Genomic DNA, 19,848 nt, shown 5'->3' with positions numbered 1-19,848 from the left:
ACATTGGTTGAATAAAATACAGTACAAGTTCACTTAACTAAAAATGAAAAGTCAATTCACGTAGAGCTGAGGGTTATCAAATGGAGTGATTCGAACAATTGATGACATCTTATCAGGAGTTGTGGGTTCTCAAAAGCAGCTCACATGATTCCGCTCTTCTGCTTTTATATTATATATATATATATGTATATATGTATATAGATTATAGAAAACATTGTTGTCGTAATTTTGGAGACAAATCATTTAAAGTTGCTCTCCATCTCAACAAGTGTATTTATCGAGATTCGAACTCGACAACTTGTGTCATCCTCATTATAAGAATTGATACTGCTTATCACTAAGCCAACAGCTTACGTGGAGGGAAATCGACATTTGATTAAAGCAGTGTGAAGATTTAATTATTTGCTTAACCGATGATGATTTATCAAATGATAATTTCATGAATGATGATATGATGCAGAGGAATATTCCCTTGAATCAATCTAAGACCCAAGTGGCAGAATAGGTTAGGAAAATGTAACAAGGAGACTAGTGGCTTCTGGGCTTTGCTTCGAGAGTCGGAATGCTCATTCTAAATTCCCTCGGAGTATTAAAATTATTGTTTTAGTGAAGTCCATATATTTGTTATATCATTGTATCCATCTTTTATAATGTGAATTCTCCCAAAAAATTAATACGACAATATAAAGGGACAATTTCTTTTTAATTAAAGGATCGAAGAAAATCTCTTTTGAAAGATCAAAACATATTAAAGCTTTTCATTTGGGATTTTTCTACTCGGGCTATTGCTTTGTAAGTTGGTTTGTCTACCCTAAAACAATGTTTCGCGTGGCTGAACTTTTGTTTGGATTTGATTTTTTTTTATTTTTTTCCAATTGTAAAGGAGATCCATAGATATAGTATAAATACGGGCATATGAAAGAGCCACTTATTGCCTTATCGATGAAATTGAACTCGAAACCTGTTAGTTATCTGATCAAGACTTGTGCCACTACACAGTATTAAAATTTAAAAAAATGATTAATATGGAGTATGTGCTTTAAAATTGTGGATCTTACGTTAACCTATTATATGTGGTTGGAAAGCAAATGTGGCTTATAATATGTGAAAACGTCTTACTTATAAATGGTAGGTCTATTTTATCCAAAAAATAAATATAAAATAAAATATATATCAATTCCTTATATTGCTGTTTTCCTATATATTTTATAATATATAATGGCGAGGTTAATCACTGTGGTTCTCCATTTGTCCCCCAAAATGAAATCCCCAGCTTGTCATTCAACAACTCACCGTTGTCTAAATCTGTTAAATATAACTTAGATTACAAGTAATAATTAATTTTTAGTTCCACCAAGCCACCCACACTCATATTTCCAATTTTCTTTAGGAAAAAGCACCATCAATTCATCTTTGACCTCGGCTGAAAAATAACATAATTGGCATCATGAAGCGAACTAACGAATTTCTATAAAAATAAATATAAATATATCGAAACAAAGTAAATATGCTTTGAAAAATGAAAAAAAAATGTAACAATATAGAAGAGTTTAATTGACCTTTAATTTAATTTTACATGTCATTTTTGTGAATTCTTAGTGAATGAAAATCTATTTAATTGACCATAAACTACATGTAAAATCATATTTGCAAAAAATTAATAAATTTTTATTTTTAAATAATTAATTTGTTATCCATAACTTATGACTTTGTCCACTTTGGCAACTAATTTTAAATTGGTGATAAAAAATTTTAAAAATATTAGTAAGTAAATAAAATGACAAAATGTTGAAAAAGAATTTAGAAATCAAACTATAAATATTGGATTTTTACTAAAAAATCTATTAATAAAATGTTAAGTAAACTACACAATGCGTGAGATATCAAGGTTACTCAATTCAATATATAAAAATACAAACTAAATTTAAGTTTATTTTAAATTTAAATATTTAAATTTATGAGTGATTTATTATTATACGAAAGATATCAAATTAATAAAATCGAAACATTTTCTAAAATTTCAAAATTGAAAGCTAAAAACTTTTTAGAAATTAAAAGGTTTTAATTAGTTACCTTAATTTTACTTAAAATATATGAACTAATACTTTTAAAGTGAAAAACGTAGTGTTTTCATATAAATAAAGTACTCAATAGAGCTAAATTACTGTGAAGAATTTAATTTTTAAGGAATCACTGAAGGTTAAGAGTTGACGTGAACAGTTATCAGGCAATGTGCATGAAAGAGTGTCCAGAATTTCCCATTGTTCATGAATTTATTATTATAATTCCTTTTTCTTTTTTTTTTATTTGGTGAACATTGTTCATGAATTGACATGTCGGCCTCCTATGAATCTGTGGCTTAAAATAGGCCAATTCTCAATTAAAACGTATATATATGAAATGATTTTTTGGGTAGAATATATCCGACATGATTTATTCTGGTAAAAGGGAATTGTTTCCTTAAGCTCTCAGAATAATTTATTCTTTTTCGGTTAATATGAGTATAGTATATTTATTCTTTTCATATATGCTAATACTAATTCAATGTCCGGAACAAAGTTCTCTTCATAAATTCAATTTCGGTGATTATTTACCCAAAGTAAATGCGGCAATTGGCTATTGCATCCTCCAGGCCCGCGGAGAGTCAACGAAACCTTAGCTTTAGAGAGTTGACCGGAATTATAAGATTAGGAGGAATTGGGGGAAAATTATGAATTTTGAGAGTGGATCAATAATTAATACTAGCAAATTGCCTTTTAATTCCGCCATTTCATTTCATTTTAGAAAATTTAATAGCAAAGGGAATACATAGAAGAGACATCACGGAAGATCTGAATTTAAGAATACGAAATGGCGTCAAAGTTCTTACGAGGTAGCGATGAGCTCCAAGCTGTCTATGCCTAGTCCACTTGGTTAGGAAGTCAGCCGCTATATGAGTCGGACCACCAAACCCCCCACTCCACCACCTATAGTCGGTTGTTTATCCAACAACTACCCGGAAAGGAAATACGGCGGTTCTGAATCGGAATCTGGATATTACAACTAGACGCTAAGGATGACCTCGAGTTAGACCCGAGAAGATCAATCCGAATTGCCAATGCAAGACGTGGACGACAATTCAAGAAGGTAAATCGGGAAATTGTTAACGACGATTTAAGATTTTCTTCCTCGGGTCAATAACATTCGCAATCTATGAGTTACAACTTGAAGCTCACCTCACCTCAGCAAGTCAACATTCGGACTAACATTTCCCATATAATAATATTCTACATCTCCAATTTTAGAAAATATCGGGGGGAAATTCTCTCTAATTAGAAATATTATTGAAAATATCTCATGGAACGAAGACAGAGACCAAAGAGGTCCCCCAATGGAATAGACATCTCCGAAAATCCAAACGTCCAATCCAACCCCCGAATCCTACGGCAGCTGATCGTCCGGGGCCGGGTGCACCTCAGCCCCGTCTTGGACAGCGTCTTTGACGTCCTCGTCGCTGGTGATCTGATCGAGGACCAGGACGAGGCCCATGGCGAAGGCGCTGTCAGAGCCGGGCTTTAGGCAGAGGGAGAAGACGTCCTTGCCAAGGGTCACTTGGGTGGATGCGTCCACCTTGCGTCGGATCTCAGCCACCGACTCCCTGTTGGCGTTAAAGACGGTGCAGCAACGCTGGACGAAGGAGCCCTCCACGAGGTACTCCTCCCCGGGGCTGCCGTAAACCTCCACCGTGACATCCGACCGGCCGATGATCGACGATCGCCGGACGCTGAAGATGGGCTTCTGGCCGTCCGCCCTCTCCCCTTTGAACCCCTCCCATCGCTGATGCAAGCTCGGTCTCTGCGGAAGCCCCGACAAAACATAAATAATTATGAATTAACTGAATTTGAATAATTCACCCAAAAAAAGAAACTGAATTTGATTTTCTTTTTTTTTTTTGGGTTAAATTAGGTAAAGAAATTGATTACATGAAATTGCAATCAAACCGACGGATACCCATTAAAGGAAACCGCTGTGGTATGCAGTTTTTGAAGCGGTTACGAGGAATTTGACTCGGAAACAGTCCGTTCGGTATCCTCTAAAATGCGAGAATTAAGTTTGATTTCACAAGAATTCGAGTCAATTGAATTATGTCGTTTGGAATCTAAACGATACAAGATTTCATTGAAAAAAAAAAAATGCAAGATTTCCGAATTAGAATGAACTGAATCGAAATCATCTGATATCCGAAAGGGGGCGTTGAGTGAATAGGTGAGGGTGACTGACTGTGGCTAGCCCAATCGGTCTCTATGAAAAATGACCATCGAGCGACCGAGCCGACTCAGCTTGAGGAGGCAGCGTTTCGTTTAGTACCTTGCGGCGGACGGTGAGGAGGCAGCGGCCGTGGGCGTCCATGAGGACGAGCTCGCCTTTGTCGCGGGCAACGGGGCTGTAGGAGTCGACCCGGAAGACGAGCTGGCCCTTGCAGTCGTAGGCGGTGAAGCCGTCGCCGGCGAAGAAGAGGGATGTCTTGAGGACGGTCAGATGGGTCTCCTCCGTGCAGACGAACTCATCTTCCCCAACTAGGCCCCCTCTCATTTTCTGCAACCGGGCACTCTGTCTGCGTACTTCTTCGAGATCCCAATTAATGCCGGACACAGAAGAATTTGAACACAGGGAGAGAGAGAGAGTCTTCACAGTATGAATATGGCCGTTACGGAGGATCCGAGGCGTTGAGGGAAGGTGGGATAAATATGGGGCTTCTTCCCCGTGTAGTCGTTGGGCCGGGGGAGGTGGGGAAGAGAAGGGAGAGGACGCGCAGAGCGTGACCGAGAGCAAAGAAGAAATGGGTGGCCCTTCAGCTCAGTGACGACATGTGCCCTTATTAATGTTTCTAGAGATTTTCACCGCCAGTAAGGGGGAAAAAAAAAAAAGCAAAAGCAATAGTAAATATTATATTAATATTCTCTATAGCTGGTTGGAATGATTTGCCTGTCTATTCTCTCTAAACAAAATATCGGATTGGAATCTTGTTTATGAATATAATTCACGATTTGAATAGTGTTATTCCATGGTGAGCCCATGCAAGTCGACCTTGAATTAATCAAGGTCTATCATACTCCTAAATACAAAGTGATACTGAAAAAAAAAAATTATATTAATGTACGCAAAGAACAGAGAGTGATCTGGGTCATAATTGAATAATATCTGAGAATAGAAATAAATTAAGTCCGTCTAGTTCGGAACAAGACAACTTGTACAAATAAATTATTTTTTGGCCGCAACTTTGGACAATTAATTGAAATTCTTGTATTAGCAAACAAATATTAGATTGGGATATGGGTTATGCTCGAGATTTGATATGACATTAATTTATTTTAATCTAGTGTCATTTTTTTATATGAATTTAGATTTAGATATCAAATTCTTTATGAATGATTTCATTTGAAGATAAATAAAACTTGAACTGAGACTGAGGGTGCCAAAATTAGTGCTGAAGCAAAAATCGGCAAAAAAAGAGAATAAATTCCACAAATCATCATATATTTCTGTAAATGTACATCGGCAAAACCTACTTTTCAAATTGGGTACTCGATCATCCCGCTTTTCAAATTGGGTACTCGTCCCCGGGATAATATTGTTTTATCCTCAAAAACCATTTTAATTTTTAAAGCCACCTCAACCCTTCTATGTTCTCTCCTCCCGTGCCATTGGGATAATTTATTTTTTTCCCCCTTAAAAACCATTTTAATTTTTTTACTCGATCATCCTGCTTTTCGCACTAACAGTGCCTTCAGTGAATGTCACTTTTCGTCCTCCTTGTCGCTTCCCGCTAGAAACCCAATGCTCTTACTTGATTGCACCTTCTCCCTCCCTCAAGCGCTAACTTCTCCCGCTCTGCCCCTCCCTCCTTCTCCCTCTCTGTCGCATTCCTCTACATCCGTTGGCAGCGGCACCCCCACCACCACCCGCCTTTCCTCTCCCTCCCGTTTATTCCTTCCGCCCATCTGCTCGCACCGCCTCCCCTGCAAATTTTCATGAACGTACTCCACCCAGCCCAGGCTAGCGCCCTTACCGCCTCCCCTAAGAGCGCCCTCACCGCCGTCCTCGCCATGCTATGAGACCTGCCAGTCCTCGCATCTGCTGCTTCAAGATGGTCTCTTTCCTATCATCTCTTCGTAACTTTTCGCAAAATCCTCCACGGAGTTCTTACACTTGCTGCTCCTAAATCGCCCCAATTGCACGTACATCCCGCACTTTACATAGTCATGTCCTCCATTTCTCCCTCTTAGTTGTATAATATATATATACACTCCTAAGTATCCGTGCTTATGCTCCAGCATTACTATTTTGTTCGTTAGATGGGCCAATAATATAGATTTGCTTATTGAATTGGAATTAGGCATGCCGGAAACTCGCACAAAATGAACTAATACACAAGGAATGTAGTTTTGCTAACAGTTTTGGATTGTTTGCTCCGCCTATTTTGACATGTTCACGTCCGAAACATCACCCAATATCCAATTGCTCATTAATGTTTGTGCAGACACTTTGCTCTTCTCACGTTTCTTGATACTTTAATTGCCACAGCGCAGAGGTGAATGCTTCCATACCTGTCTATTCGTGCCTCTGATGTCAAGTTTACTCCGCCTTCATTTTATTCCTATGTGAATTTACTGTTGCATCCAGTCTTTCTTTCACTTAGATTTCATGCTTACCTCTTTAATATAATTATGCCTTCCTTCTAGGAGAAAGGAATATCTTGCTATAATTGGTATGCTAGGCTTACACTTGAACAAAAAAGGAGGAGCTTTGCTAATAACAAAGAATGTCAGAACAGGTCCGTCTAACTGCTATACTCCACCATGACCATCGTCGCCCATCCATGGCAGCAGGCAGCTCCTGTGCCCATCCGCATCGGTCTGCCCCAAATGCCATTGATGGTATTTTCTGTAAAGCTTTTCCTTTGATTTTTATTTTTATATATTTGTGTTTGCTCTATCATATATTTATTTCTATATCTACATTTTTGTGCATGTTGTTACTTTGTATCCCATTGTAGTTTTTGGCCGATTTAGGAATATCCAATTTTTATATAGAGTAGCCACCACTTAATTTTTTAACTGAATTATATTTATTAATAGAAGCCTATGACAATGAATTGCTCCTCTATCAGTAGTTACTGCGGAAGTGGTTGCATGGAATGGCATACCTAAGCCTAGATGGAGCCATTTGATCAATATTAAGGTAACGCTTGTAATTTTACCCATTTTCTCTATTATAGTTGTTTCTTTGCAGGGTAGTAGTTACGTGCAAATACTGTCCTCAATGCAAGAAGTAGGTGTATACAGGTCTGTAGAGTAGTTATATCTGTAGCATGTTATTTTCTAGAGGCTGTACTTTGAAATTGTGGTACCTATTGTGAACTACTTTCATGGAAAAAAAAGAAAAGAAAAGGTGCTTGTCCCAGTGTTTCGTGGAATTTATCTCTCCCTCTTATTTGCCGTATAACTTGTAGTCCAGAGTGTTTCGATTTATTTGACTCGTTCCATTCGTATTTTGTTACACACTATATCTACTTGCTCACGTAATACAACTTTGGCTACTTTCATCATCATCAAATGCCTCAGACATAAGTCACATATGTGGTTGGTAGGCAGATGAAAGCAGAAATTATTTTCTAAGCATGGGTTTCGTCCAGTACACAAGTAAATTACACATGCGGTGCAAGTTAGAGACTCGTCAGCCTTGCGGTGCTCTTAGTTTACAAGAGACTCATCCGTATTCTGATCGGGAGTTGCTGAATTTTCAGCTTTTATTACTATCAACTTTACCGCATCCGTATGTGTATTCTCCGCAGGGATGAGCATATGAAGCTAAATTTTCATGTCTTGAACGGAAAGGCATGCCCCTATCTACATCAATTGTCATTCACTATTTATTTATTTTTTTCACGGAAGCAGATTATCTAATACATCAATTTTAAACCATGGACAGGGCAAGGACATTATGCAAAAATTGCTGTGAGAAGGATCGGAGTCCATGTAATTGTCCCAATACTTTGTAATAAATAGTATTTATGTTCATCATTACGTCACATGTATTGCGGAGAGTTGCTTGCTAAATCAATAATACAGTCTATTGAAAATAAAGCATATCGTACCTCAATAATAGGAATAAGGGAAGCATTGCACGTGTTGTGCCACTAGTTTATAAAATTTACATTTAAATATCTATATAAAAGAGGTTATTTTTAGAAAAGTGTATTAGGCATATCTATTTACTTGTTTATTTATTTAAAAATTAAATTAAATTAAATACTTTATATGTTAACTAGTTCAATTATCAACATGTATGATTTCTAATTGAAGATATTATATGTTCGTTAGAAAAATCACTTGCTAAAAGAAATTAAAATAATCTTTCCACGTGTTATTTTTATGACCTTAAATTATGTATTTTTTTTTATTAATCTTACTGGAATACAAATTTATCAAATAGCAAACACTTCATTATGATATTTGTCTTCTAAAAGTATTTTAGTACAACTTTTAATAAAACAAATATATTAAAAATCTGTGCATTACAAACTAGTTTATAATGATTATAAAATATCCGGAAGTTCTTCTCCACTAATTTAAGGCCTTACAATTTTTTTCACAGAATATACTTTAATGTATTTAATAAATTATAATATGTCATAATCATATTAACCCAAGTGTCATTCTTCAATTAGTTGGAATTGGAAGAACCGCTCAATATTAAAGGCTTTCTTTATCCCATGTGAGGATAGGAAAATTTGTTCCGACTTTTATATATATATTATATTAGATTATTGGTAATATTTTCAAACCAGCAAATTGAAAAGAGTTGAATGCAAATTAGTCAGCTAGCCTAACCGCCCATCCAATACATGTATTTAGGGGTATGCGGGTTCAAATACCTTTTTTTTCCACAATATTTGGACCATACCTTGTGAGAGACAGGTTTCAAGATTATGAAACCGAATCCTACCCTGTTGAAACATAAAATCGAAACGTACCCGAACTTGGATTATACTACAGGTTCCGGATACCCTGTTGGAACTTGTAACTTTTTTTCTCTTTAAGCACAATAAATGAAATAAATAACTATAATTGAAAAGATCTCATTTACAATCACGCAAAATAAATAAATATCGACAGAGATTAATCGGATCATATCCATCCACAAAACTAAATAATTATGTAGTTCTCCTTAGGATTATATAATAGACAAAGCAAATATACAACTAAAAGATTATGTAACTATTTAGAAAAAAAGAAAGATAATGTAGCTATTATTAGTAGATAAAGCAAATAAGTTCTCCTTAGGATTTTGTAGTTATTACATCATATGTAGAGGATTATGTAAATATAAAATTATTTTTTTTCAAAAAAAATAATAGATTCCGGATATCGGTTCCGTGGGTACCCTGTATGTTAGAACCAAAACCGTAACCTATTTTTACCGATTTTTTAAATTACTATCCGGACCCTATTCTAATGGGTAGTTTCCAATCGGTTCCGAGTATACTCGATATCCATGCATACCCCTACGTGCATCCACATCCCACTTATCATACACCCTTTTTTTTCACTCAGAAGACTCAATAGATTTTCATTTGTTGTCATATTTTTCTTAAAATTTGATAACTCCATTCTCATCTGATGAAATTAACAAGATATGATTATTTCATGTCAAAACATATCTTTAGGTAGCACATTTTATATAGTCAGGAATGAGAAAAAGAGTTGTTAGCCAAATTAAAGTGGAAGTTAATAATATTTAGGGAATAGTGAGGCTTTAAAAAGAATCCGTATTCGAACTGAATATTAAGCCTAAATTAATTTCATATGGAACTTATATATATACATATATATATATAAGCCATTATTCCTTTATTTTTAAGAATAAAAAATCAAAGGCATTCCTGAGGATGAAAGATGTTTTGGCGCATCTCCTTTTCCTGTACTCTTTAGCCCTCTCGTCTTCTCTCTCTTCCCTTTATTTAGCTCAATTCAAAAAAAGGGGTTAATCGTAATCCTATAACCTTTCAATATTTTCTATTTTCATTTCAACTTAATTTGTACATAGCCTAGGATAGTTTATATTTTTTTCTTTGAAGGTATAACATTAAATAAATTATAATAAATTAAAGTACCTTTTATAAAAAGTCCTCTCAGGAGTCGAAAAAAGGCTTACTAATATCTGTAGTTTCCATGTTGTCAGACATATTCTTTGCATTTGTGTACTATATGATTCACGAAATGCATAAATTTCCAAACCTTCCTATCCATAAATAGAGTGTTTCGAAAAATTTAACAACTCAAAAGTTAGTGGACATGTACATGATTTATATAAGATGAAGCATGAAAGTTGTACAGACTTCAAAACCATCAAATCTTCTACGTATGTAATACTATAAGTAATCTCATTTAAAATAGTTCAGTTTAAGACGTATATATCCTAAAAAAATTGTAGAAGCCATATAAAAAGCTGCAATATCTCCTGAAAAGACTTTGCTATCAACATCACATGTATTCCAAATTTCCAATATATATGTAAAAGAAATTATTAAAGCCACGCGTTTTTCAACCAAACCTTAAAAATAATTATAGGCACGTGTGATTACAGCATGTTTGCCAGAAGAGGGGCAATCTCCAGCGTGGAAAATGTTTTCCATGTGGCGAGTCTATAAGAATAAAATGAGGATCTTTGTGATTCTTATAACTAGACGAATTAGGGTGGGCAAAAATTAAAAATAAACCAAGAATCATTTCTGGCTGAGTTCATGTACTCTCCTTGATTTTCCACGTAAAGAGTCAAGAATACCAAGGGCTTAGGATAATGGAGACCTTGAAGTAATTTGAAGAACCACGAGGAAACAAATTCTAAGAATAAACATATACTGTGTATATGTACTATGTAAACTAAAATCTCCATTTAGTGTGCCACGTATATATTTATATATATCACGATATATTTAGGATATAATGATATGTTATGTATTTCTGAATAAAGAAATTGTATCATTTTGATGGATGACAAATCAGAAACGTTTTTATATTTGACGGAGGACTCCCTGACATATAAAGGTCATGTCACTCCATTTAGATGTCCCATACGATAAGGCAGAAGTTGAAGCACTCGCTCGACAATGGGTCAATGAAATTTTTCAACCAGACTTTCATATCGATGTATAAACTTTCCACCCTAAGGAGTCTTAAAATTTAATTTGCACTGGCTTCACGCGGAAAAAATTGTGGACATGGTTACATTTTGACTTCCTCCACAAATTAAATTTGATAGGAAGAAAGAGCATGACAATATAATGATGTTGAGTCATTCTAGATCACTCAAAAACTCAACGGTCATGTACGGTGGGATCGCATGTTTCTGAAATATCTTGGGTTTGGGAATGGTATCAGGAAATGATCACGTGTGTCCGGCCCATAACTTACGGGAAAAAAAATTTGTATTATTTATAAATATTATCTTTTCGATGTATCATAATATCTGAAAATTAATGGGTCATAACTAATTCAATTCGAATCGAATTGGCCCACTAAGATAGTATAGCTCTATTAGCATAATTTTTTCCATTCACAAGATACGAATCCGAAACATTACTCAGGGACGGAGCCAAAAAAATCAATATCAGGAAGGCAAATTAAAATTTTTAATTTTCACTAAAGGTTTCTACGGAAATTTTGAAAGGCAAAAGTCAAATAATAAAACATTTTTGGGGGCATTTCTATCTTTTAAGGGTATATAAAATTCTAAAACTTGATAAATCTATATATGTATCTAATTGGAACAGCAAATCTCGGGAGGGGCAATTGCCTCCCCTAGTGCTGTACTATCTCCGTCGTTGATGTTTATTAAAGGAAATAAGTATTGAACTGCTTGAAATACTTCATGCTGGTAATTATATGCATAATTTATGGTTATACCAGTCTCCCCATATCCTAATTGTTGCATATGGCATGATATACGAAGATATATGGTCAATTAACTGTAGGGGTTTGAGTTTGGTTGGGAAGAGGGAAAAGAGATAGGATAATGCATTGCAATTTGGGTTCTTTTTCTTTTATTATGAGCGATTATGAGTTTTACCCAATTAATTCTCATAGTTCATGCGAATACTCTATCAATTCACGGAAAAAGTCAATCCTAGTACATAAGTTGTACATGTGGTTTAATAAGGAGTATTATCATATTCAAATTTTATCAGGAGGTCATGGGAAGTAGCTCCTGTTAAGGCACTATCTCTGACTTATATGTTCTATTTGAACTAAGCCAGGGAGGTGATTAGGTTAGTATTCAATCCACAAAACTTCATTGTTACACCAAAAAATAAAAAGAAAGAGCCTTTTCCTTATTTTACGTAAAGTTTATAAAGAAATCATAAAATCAAATCCATGCATGCATGTCATGAGGAGGTCCAACACAATGTTTCGCGCTTCCAATTCATTAATAATTTTGAAGTTCAATCGAAGTTGGCCCTTGAAAACCATCAGATCATCATCAGATCATGATAGAGGTTCCCTTTAGCTTGTTCACCTTACTAATGCATTTATGCATTCCTAAGTTTTTTTATTACGTTATTAATATATTAATATACCATGAAGCCCGTCCTTATACAAAGTACAAACTCAAAAAGTAATGTGAAACGGACAAGGTTTTAAAGAAATATATCTTCTACTATGAAAGTTAAGGAGCCAGAATTCCACCAAAGACCGCACCAATTCAGAGAGACGACGTGTCTGCAATTTTCCGTCTGTCAAATCAAATCACACCAATTCAAAAGAGAGGGAAGGAAATGGAAGTCGGTAAGCTTTAGATTTTTCTTGGCTTAAACGCTCTAGCTGTAGGGACAACAGTGGACACTAAAATCGGTTCGCCCACGACATCCCACCAAATCCGTGAACATAAGAATATATATATATATATATATATATATATATAAGGGTATTTACTTAAAATGGCTCATGATTTGTCCGTTTTGTCAAATATATCATATGCTTTTTTTTATCAAATATATCCCATAGTTTACTTTTTACATCAAATCTATCCCGGCGTTATCTTTTTCTGTCGACATCTAACGGTCGTGCTGACGTAGCGCCTACGTGGCAAGTGTGGTCCACTATCTCTCCACGTGCCACGTCAGCACCGTTGTTAGATGTTAACGGAAAAGATAACGCCGGGATAGATTTGATGCAAAAAGTAAATTATGGGATAGATTTGATAAAACGGACAAATCATGAATCATTTTAGGTAAAAATCCATATATATATATATATATATATTCTTATCTTTAGAATTATTTCTTCGGTAAGCATAAGAATAAACTCCCTAATCGCTCTCTTCAAGGTTAAAGGAAAATTATGGGTACTGCCATGGTCAGCATTGAGCCCCACCACCTTCTACCCCCTCCACCGCCCTTTAGTAAATGGTAGTCGACTGGGTTAGAGCTCGCGGATGACCACATTCCAAGGTTGGAAGGCAGCGAAAATGCCTCCCACCACCTCCACTCTCTCGTCTCCGATCATCATCCTCCCTTTTTTATATTTAATAACTTAAAATTTCAAAAATTAATTTTTTTAGTTAAAAAATCCTACACCAGTTTTTGTTTTTTTTTTGGATGGAAAGATAGAAGTAATGGTTCAAGTAAATAAATCATGTTAGGTGGAGGACAAGATTGAAGAAAAATGATAGAGAAATTATTGAAGCAATTAAGGTAGAGGACCAAAAGTGTCGTCGTGAAAAAAAAATTGAAGAGATTAAAGTAGAGGACCAAAAGTATCGTTATGAAAAAAAATATAAGAACCAACGTGGGTTGTTTTAAGTGATAGTAAAGGTAGAGGACCAAACATATCATTGTAAAAAAAAAAGCAAGAATTAATGTGGGTTGTTTCAAGTGGTTCGGCACTTTGTCATCTTAAACAAGGTTTCGATTTCAGGTATTGTGATTGAAAAAAATTCACGTCGAAAAAGTTTTACCCCTTAATTTACCGATCCGGTTCGAATTATCCTTCCGACAAAAAAAAACATGAGAAAGCTTACTTTGCCTTTACTATTTAGTTTCTTGTGGATGAACTTTATTTATTTCCTCCATGTTATGATCATTGATCTTTTCTTTGGTATTATCTCAAGTTGGGCCGCACATGGTCTGGCCTCTGTGGCCCAGCATCCATGACCCTTTCTTATCTCCTGCAACATGTGGACCATCTCGTTTAAGTAAATATAATGATCAACGATGAGCACCATTTTCCCTCTAGCCAAGTGGCTGCTGATGACATCATGAACAAAAGTGGGTAATCGAAGGTTAGAGGTTCGAGTCTGGTACGATTGAGGGAGAAAGAGAGGGAAATAAGGTAATCTAAAATACTTTTTTTTTCAATCAACAAAAGTGTTGGTTGAGTGGTAAGTAACTCATCTCCGTAAGAAAGAGAACACAAGTTCGAATCCCGAAAAACGCACTTGTTGGGAGGGAGAATAACATTTAATACTCGATCTCTCGACTGAATTAGTTAGACCCTATTAGGCTTCTGAATATCAGAGTACACATCGAAAAAAAATACCTTTTTTTTCCCTCTTTTATTCTATTTCTATTCTAAATAGGAGATTATGACCATGCCCATGCCTTTTACCAATACTGCTAGCCAAATTTTTAAAGAAATATAAAAGGACGGCCCTGCATCAATATTTTTAGTCCAACATTATTTTTCAAATTTTAAATTTATTACTTACATTCTGGAATTAAAAGAAATATGAAATAAATGTAATCAAAAATTTTCCTGGTGTAATGGCCTTCGTAGTTAGTCAAATAAAAGTGAATAGGGTAAATTTCACAAAAAGAGGAAAATAAAAAAAAAATAGCACAAATTTTGTCACCTTTTAGGGCGGTTAGGTTTGCGAATTGTTAGATTACTGAGAATGTTAAGATTATTGAGAAAATTGACATGTTTACAATTTTACTTGGAATATAAATTGTATTTGAAAATTGTTGTGTTTGGTAAGTATATTAAATTATTGAAAATATGAATGGTAATATAATATTACAGTATTTGGTATGTAAAACAAATTGATTGGAAATGAATGTAAATTTACCATAATATCCTTACTTGTTAACAAAAAAAAAATGTAATATGTGTTATGTTGGTGATGTACATTAGAGATGGATCGGACACGAAGCGGAACTAAATTTGGAGATGGAGCCGATGAAGAACTTCAAACAACTCAGAGCATCGTGATAAAGAAAACAATCTTCAACGAAAACGAAAGGCTCGAGGCACAGAGGGAGCTCTTCCACAGTGAACACTTTCAAAGAATGACAAAATCGCCTGTACAGTTTATTGCACCAGTTGATTGTCAATAGATTTTGTGTTGTTCTTTATTTATGCCATTGTATAGTGAACTGGCCGCAGTATTACAACCAACTACCCATGATGTCGGCCTTAATTCCTTTTCATCAAAATCTTAATTTTATCCACAAGTAATTCACCGAAATGCAAACTCAAAGAATTTGCAATACAATTTTTCTACATATTATATATAAAGACATACAAATGGACATATCATTAGTTACCATAGACCTCACAGAGTCATTCTTGTGTACAAAAATTAATAGAAGTGTTTCCATAGCTACATGACATAGGCAAAAGAACATCTTCATCATCTCGTAATATATAGAAATAATAGCAAGCATAATTTCTAATGACTCAATAGATATTTGATCCATTTGAAAAATATGAAGAACTAGCTAAATTATCAGCCTATACAACCAACAAAAGATAAATGATAAAAAATAAATAAAAAGCCCAAATAATCGTCATTATATTCTCTCATAACAATAATAAAGTCATGAATCCTCGGTAATCTCTTTTCTTTCTTCAATTTTAGTGGTAGTATATATAGGAGCAGGTCACTCTCAAATTTTAGTCAACGATTCTCCTACTTAATATCATTTATGTTTCCATTTATTTGCCCTGTAATTTGGCTAATTTATTATGTAATTATTTCATTCCTTTTTCAATCAGTCAATGTATTGTATGTATACACCACACATTTGTATGAAATAAAACAAATTTTCTTGCTCTCATTCTACTTCTAAATGGTATCAGAGCTGTAAGTACTCAAACGAGTCAATCCACCGAAATGTCTAAGAGCACCGAGCAAACCCCACAAATTCTTTCTGCCACTGTTCCTCTCAGAACATCTGAAACCTTGATTTCGATTAAACTCTCCTCCCAATTGCCCATCAAGCTAACAACCAACAATTATGCATCATGGAAAACGCAGTTTAACTCCTTGCTGGTTGGCTATGATCTTGTTGGTTATATTAATGGGAGTTTTCCATGCCCACTAGAAACTATAACCAGAGATGGCCAGACAATCAAAAATTCGGCCTACATCCTATGGCGCCGTCAGGACCAGCTTCTTCTTCATGCTATTATTGTATCAGTTTCTGAAGGAATAATGGGACTTATTCCCCAAGCCAAAACCTCTGCGGAAGCGTGGGCCACGTTGGGCAAGCTATATGCTAATCGGTCACGCTCTCGGATTATGTCACTGAAAGAAACTTTGGCAATGAAGTCCCGGGGAACTCAGACTGTTCAGGATTATCTTCAGTCGGTCAAGGCCATTGCAGATGAACTCGTCTTAGCCGGGGCACTAATTACTTCTGATGATGTAACTATCCATGTGTTGAGCAACATTGACCCTGAATTCAAGGAGTTGGCAGCAGCTATATGATAAGTTGACTGATTACGAGCTTTTTCTTTAGCGAGAAAGCTCTCGCACTGATGGCCAACTGATCACTGCCAATCTTTCTCAAAAGAAGGGTGAGGCCAATGACAAGTTCCGTAGGAATCACCAGAATCGTGGAAACAATTACAACTCCGAGAGGGGCTCCTCTCCATGGCATATGAATGCTCGAAGACAAGATCAGCCCTCTCAAGGTCGCAAGAACAACCATAATGGCATTAAGTGCCAACTCTGCGATCGATTCGGTCAGCAGCTAAACAATGCTTCCAGCTCCGTTCCAATTGTCCAAGCCCTTCGGCCAACTACGCATCATCAAGTGATTTTTTATCCTCCAAGTGGCTCATTGACTCCGATGCTTCTCACCATGTGACAAATGATCTTGGCAAGCTATCTATCCATAACAAATACTTAGGTCTTGATGAAATACATGTTGGAGATGGTATGGGTTTGGATATCACTCATACAAGTTCTGCATATCTCAAATCCCGTTCCACTTCCTTTAGACTAAATAACGTTTTGTGTGTTCCCAGCATGCAAAAAAACCTAATCTCCGTTGCAAAGTTCTGCAAAAATAATAGTGCCTCCATTGAATTTTTTCCCAATCATTTTCTTGTGAAGGATCTCAATACGAGGGCGGTGCTCACACAAAGCCGGAATAAAGATGACGTTTATGAGTGGCCCGGCTCGCAAGCAAGGTCTTCTCTTGAACCGATGGCTCTTGTTGGCTTGAAGACTTCCATGGTTGATTGGCACAATAGATTGGTTCATCCTTCACTTCGTATTCTTGAGTCCTTAGTAAAGTCTAATAATCTTCTAGTTTCATCTCATGAATCTAGAGGTTTTTTTTGTAATTCATGTCATTGCAATAAAAGCCATCAACTTCCATTCGGTATCTCTTCTTTAAAAGTCGTGGTCCTCTTGATGTTATTTACACTGATGTTTGGGGACCTGCCCATATTACTTCCATTGATGGTTTCAAATAATATTTGATTTTTGTTGATCATTACACAAAATATATTTGATTTTATACCATGAAAAATAAATTAGAGGTTTTTGCCCTTTTTCAAAAATTCAAAAGTCAAGTTGAGAATTTCTTTAAAGCTTCCATTGTTACTATTTACTCAGACAGAGGTGGTGAATATAAAGGACTTAAATTCTTTTTTGAATCTCATGGTATTACGCATCTCACAACCCCTCCGCACACACCGTAACACAACGGCACAACCGAACGTCGTCATCGGCACATTATAGGAACGGGTCTTACATTGTTACATCAAGCCTCCATGCCATTAAATTATTGGACCTATGCTTTTCGTACGGTTGTCTATCTCATTAACCGATTGCCCACCCCAATTTTGAACCATCTCTCACCGTTTGCTAAGCTTTTCGGGGACGTCCCAAATTATCTCAAACTTCGAACTTTTGGGTGTCTGTGTTATCCATGGCTTCGTCCTTCCAACTCGCACAAATTGGAAGCTCGGTCTCAACCATGTGTTTTTCTATGTTATTCGCTCACTCAAAGTGCATAACATTGTTTAGATCCCGTCACAGGACATATATACACATCCAGACATGTTGTGCTCAACGAATTTTTTTTTTCTAATTTGTCTCAGTCTCTTCCGCGTGTCACTTCTTCCACTCATGAAGCTTGGGATCCTACCATTCCTCCTATTTTCCAGGTGCCAATCACTCATGGTTCTCATACTCTCATGTCACAAGAAAAAAGGTTCAGGTGATGCTCTGGCTGCTACTTCACCAACTTCATCTTCATCTAACATTAACAGTGAAGTTTCGCCGCCCATTTTGAGTTCATCACTACCCCTACCCTCACCCCCACCACCTCTTCCTCATCCTAGTCGATCTTATCCCATGATAACTAGGTCACATAATAATATTTTCAAGCCAAAACAGCTTCATCTCACTACTAAATACCCCCTGCCCGAATCTCTTAAACCGACATGTGTTTCGCAGGCTCTGCATGATTCAAAGTGGAGAATGGCTATGTCAGAGGAATTCAATGCACTGGTGAGGAATCACACTTAGGACTTGGTACCTGCGAGCAAACTTCAAAAATATCATCGAATGCAAGTGGGTTTTTCGTATAAAGCGTAATGCTGATGGTTCCATTAACAGGTACAAAGCAAGATTCGTTGCTAAGGGCTTCTATCAACGGCCTGGATTAGACTACACCGAGACTTTTAGTCCGGTTATCAAGCCCACTACTATTCGCGTGGTACTCAGTTTAGTTGTATCCTCTGGATGGCCAATTCAACAATTGGATGTTAGCAATGCTTTTCTTCATGGCTCCATTGATGAGGAGGTATATATGGTCCAACCCCCAGGATTTGTTGATAGTAATCACCCGAAACATGTTTGCAGACTCAAAAAAGCTTTATACGGACTTAAACAAGCACCTCGGGCTTGGTACCGGGCATCGAAAAACTTCTTGATGGACTATGGTTTCACAAACTCCAAGGCCGATGCATATCTGTTCATTTTTACAAGTGGTAACACTTGGATATATTTTCTTGTCTATGCGGATGATCTTCTTGTTACGGGCAATGATTCAACTGATGTTCAACAATTGATTAACGCCCTCTCTATTCAATTCTCCATCAAGGATCTTGGCATGCTTCACTACTTTCTAGGAGTTGAGGCAACTCCGACATCCACTGGTCTCTTTTTGAGTCAACTTAAATATATTAGGGAGCTTCTTGAACGAACATATATGGCTGGTGCTAAAGAAGTTCATACGCCTATGTCTTGTTCCGCTCCTCTTTTACTTCAAGATGGCTCTCCTCCTGCTGATGCAACCGAATTCCGCCGAGTAGTGGGTTCACTTCAATACTTATCCCTCACTCGACCAGATATTGCATTCTTGGTTAACAAGCTCTCTCAATATATGCATGCTCCTACTCAGAATCATTGGACTGCTATCAAGCGTCTTCTTCGTTATTTGAAGCAGACAATCTTCCATGGCCTTCATATAAAGAAACAGTCTTCTATTACTCTCAAAGCTTATTCGATGCACATTGGGCGGGTGATAAGGATGATCGCGTTTCAACCTCGGGTTATCTTGTTTAT

At 36.3% G+C, this 19,848-nt stretch overlaps 1 protein-coding gene and 1 long non-coding RNA gene across 2 annotated transcripts; one reads left to right on the top strand and one right to left on the bottom strand.

The window, feature by feature from the left end:
* Positions 1-3,131: 3,131 nt before the first annotated feature.
* LOC116198652 (protein LURP-one-related 5) lies at positions 3,132-4,841 on the bottom strand. The gene is made up of 2 exons (XM_031528849.1): positions 4,348-4,841; positions 3,132-3,834 (listed from the first exon to the last, which is right to left on the bottom strand). The coding sequence occupies exons 1-2, from the start codon at positions 4,570-4,572 to the stop codon at positions 3,421-3,423; spliced, it is 639 nt and encodes a 212-aa protein (XP_031384709.1). The 5' UTR covers positions 4,573-4,841; the 3' UTR covers positions 3,132-3,420.
* A 1,018-nt stretch (positions 4,842-5,859) lies between these two features.
* On the top strand, positions 5,860-8,145 carry LOC116201424. The gene is made up of 3 exons (XR_004155871.1): positions 5,860-6,917; positions 7,151-7,221; positions 7,835-8,145. It is a non-coding gene; the product is annotated as an uncharacterized LOC116201424 (long non-coding RNA).
* Positions 8,146-19,848: the final 11,703 nt, after the last annotated feature.

Source organism: Punica granatum, chromosome 3 (assembly GCF_007655135.1).
Source record: "Punica granatum isolate Tunisia-2019 chromosome 3, ASM765513v2, whole genome shotgun sequence".
Classification (NCBI taxonomy): domain Eukaryota; kingdom Viridiplantae; phylum Streptophyta; class Magnoliopsida; order Myrtales; family Lythraceae; genus Punica; species Punica granatum.
The sequence above is the reverse complement of the archived record's forward strand: the minus strand, read 5'-3'. Positions and strand labels throughout refer to the sequence as shown.

Bases quoted from the DNA above. Each gene is read 5' to 3' on its own strand.
- LOC116198652 (XM_031528849.1), bottom strand. From the start codon at position 4,572: ATGAGAGGGGGCCTAGTTGGGGAAGATGAGTTCGTCTGCACGGAGGAG. The intron at 3,835-4,347 runs GTACTAAACGAA...GGGCTTCCGCAG, and splicing joins TCCTCACCGTCCGCCGCAAG to AGACCGAGCTTGCATCAGCG.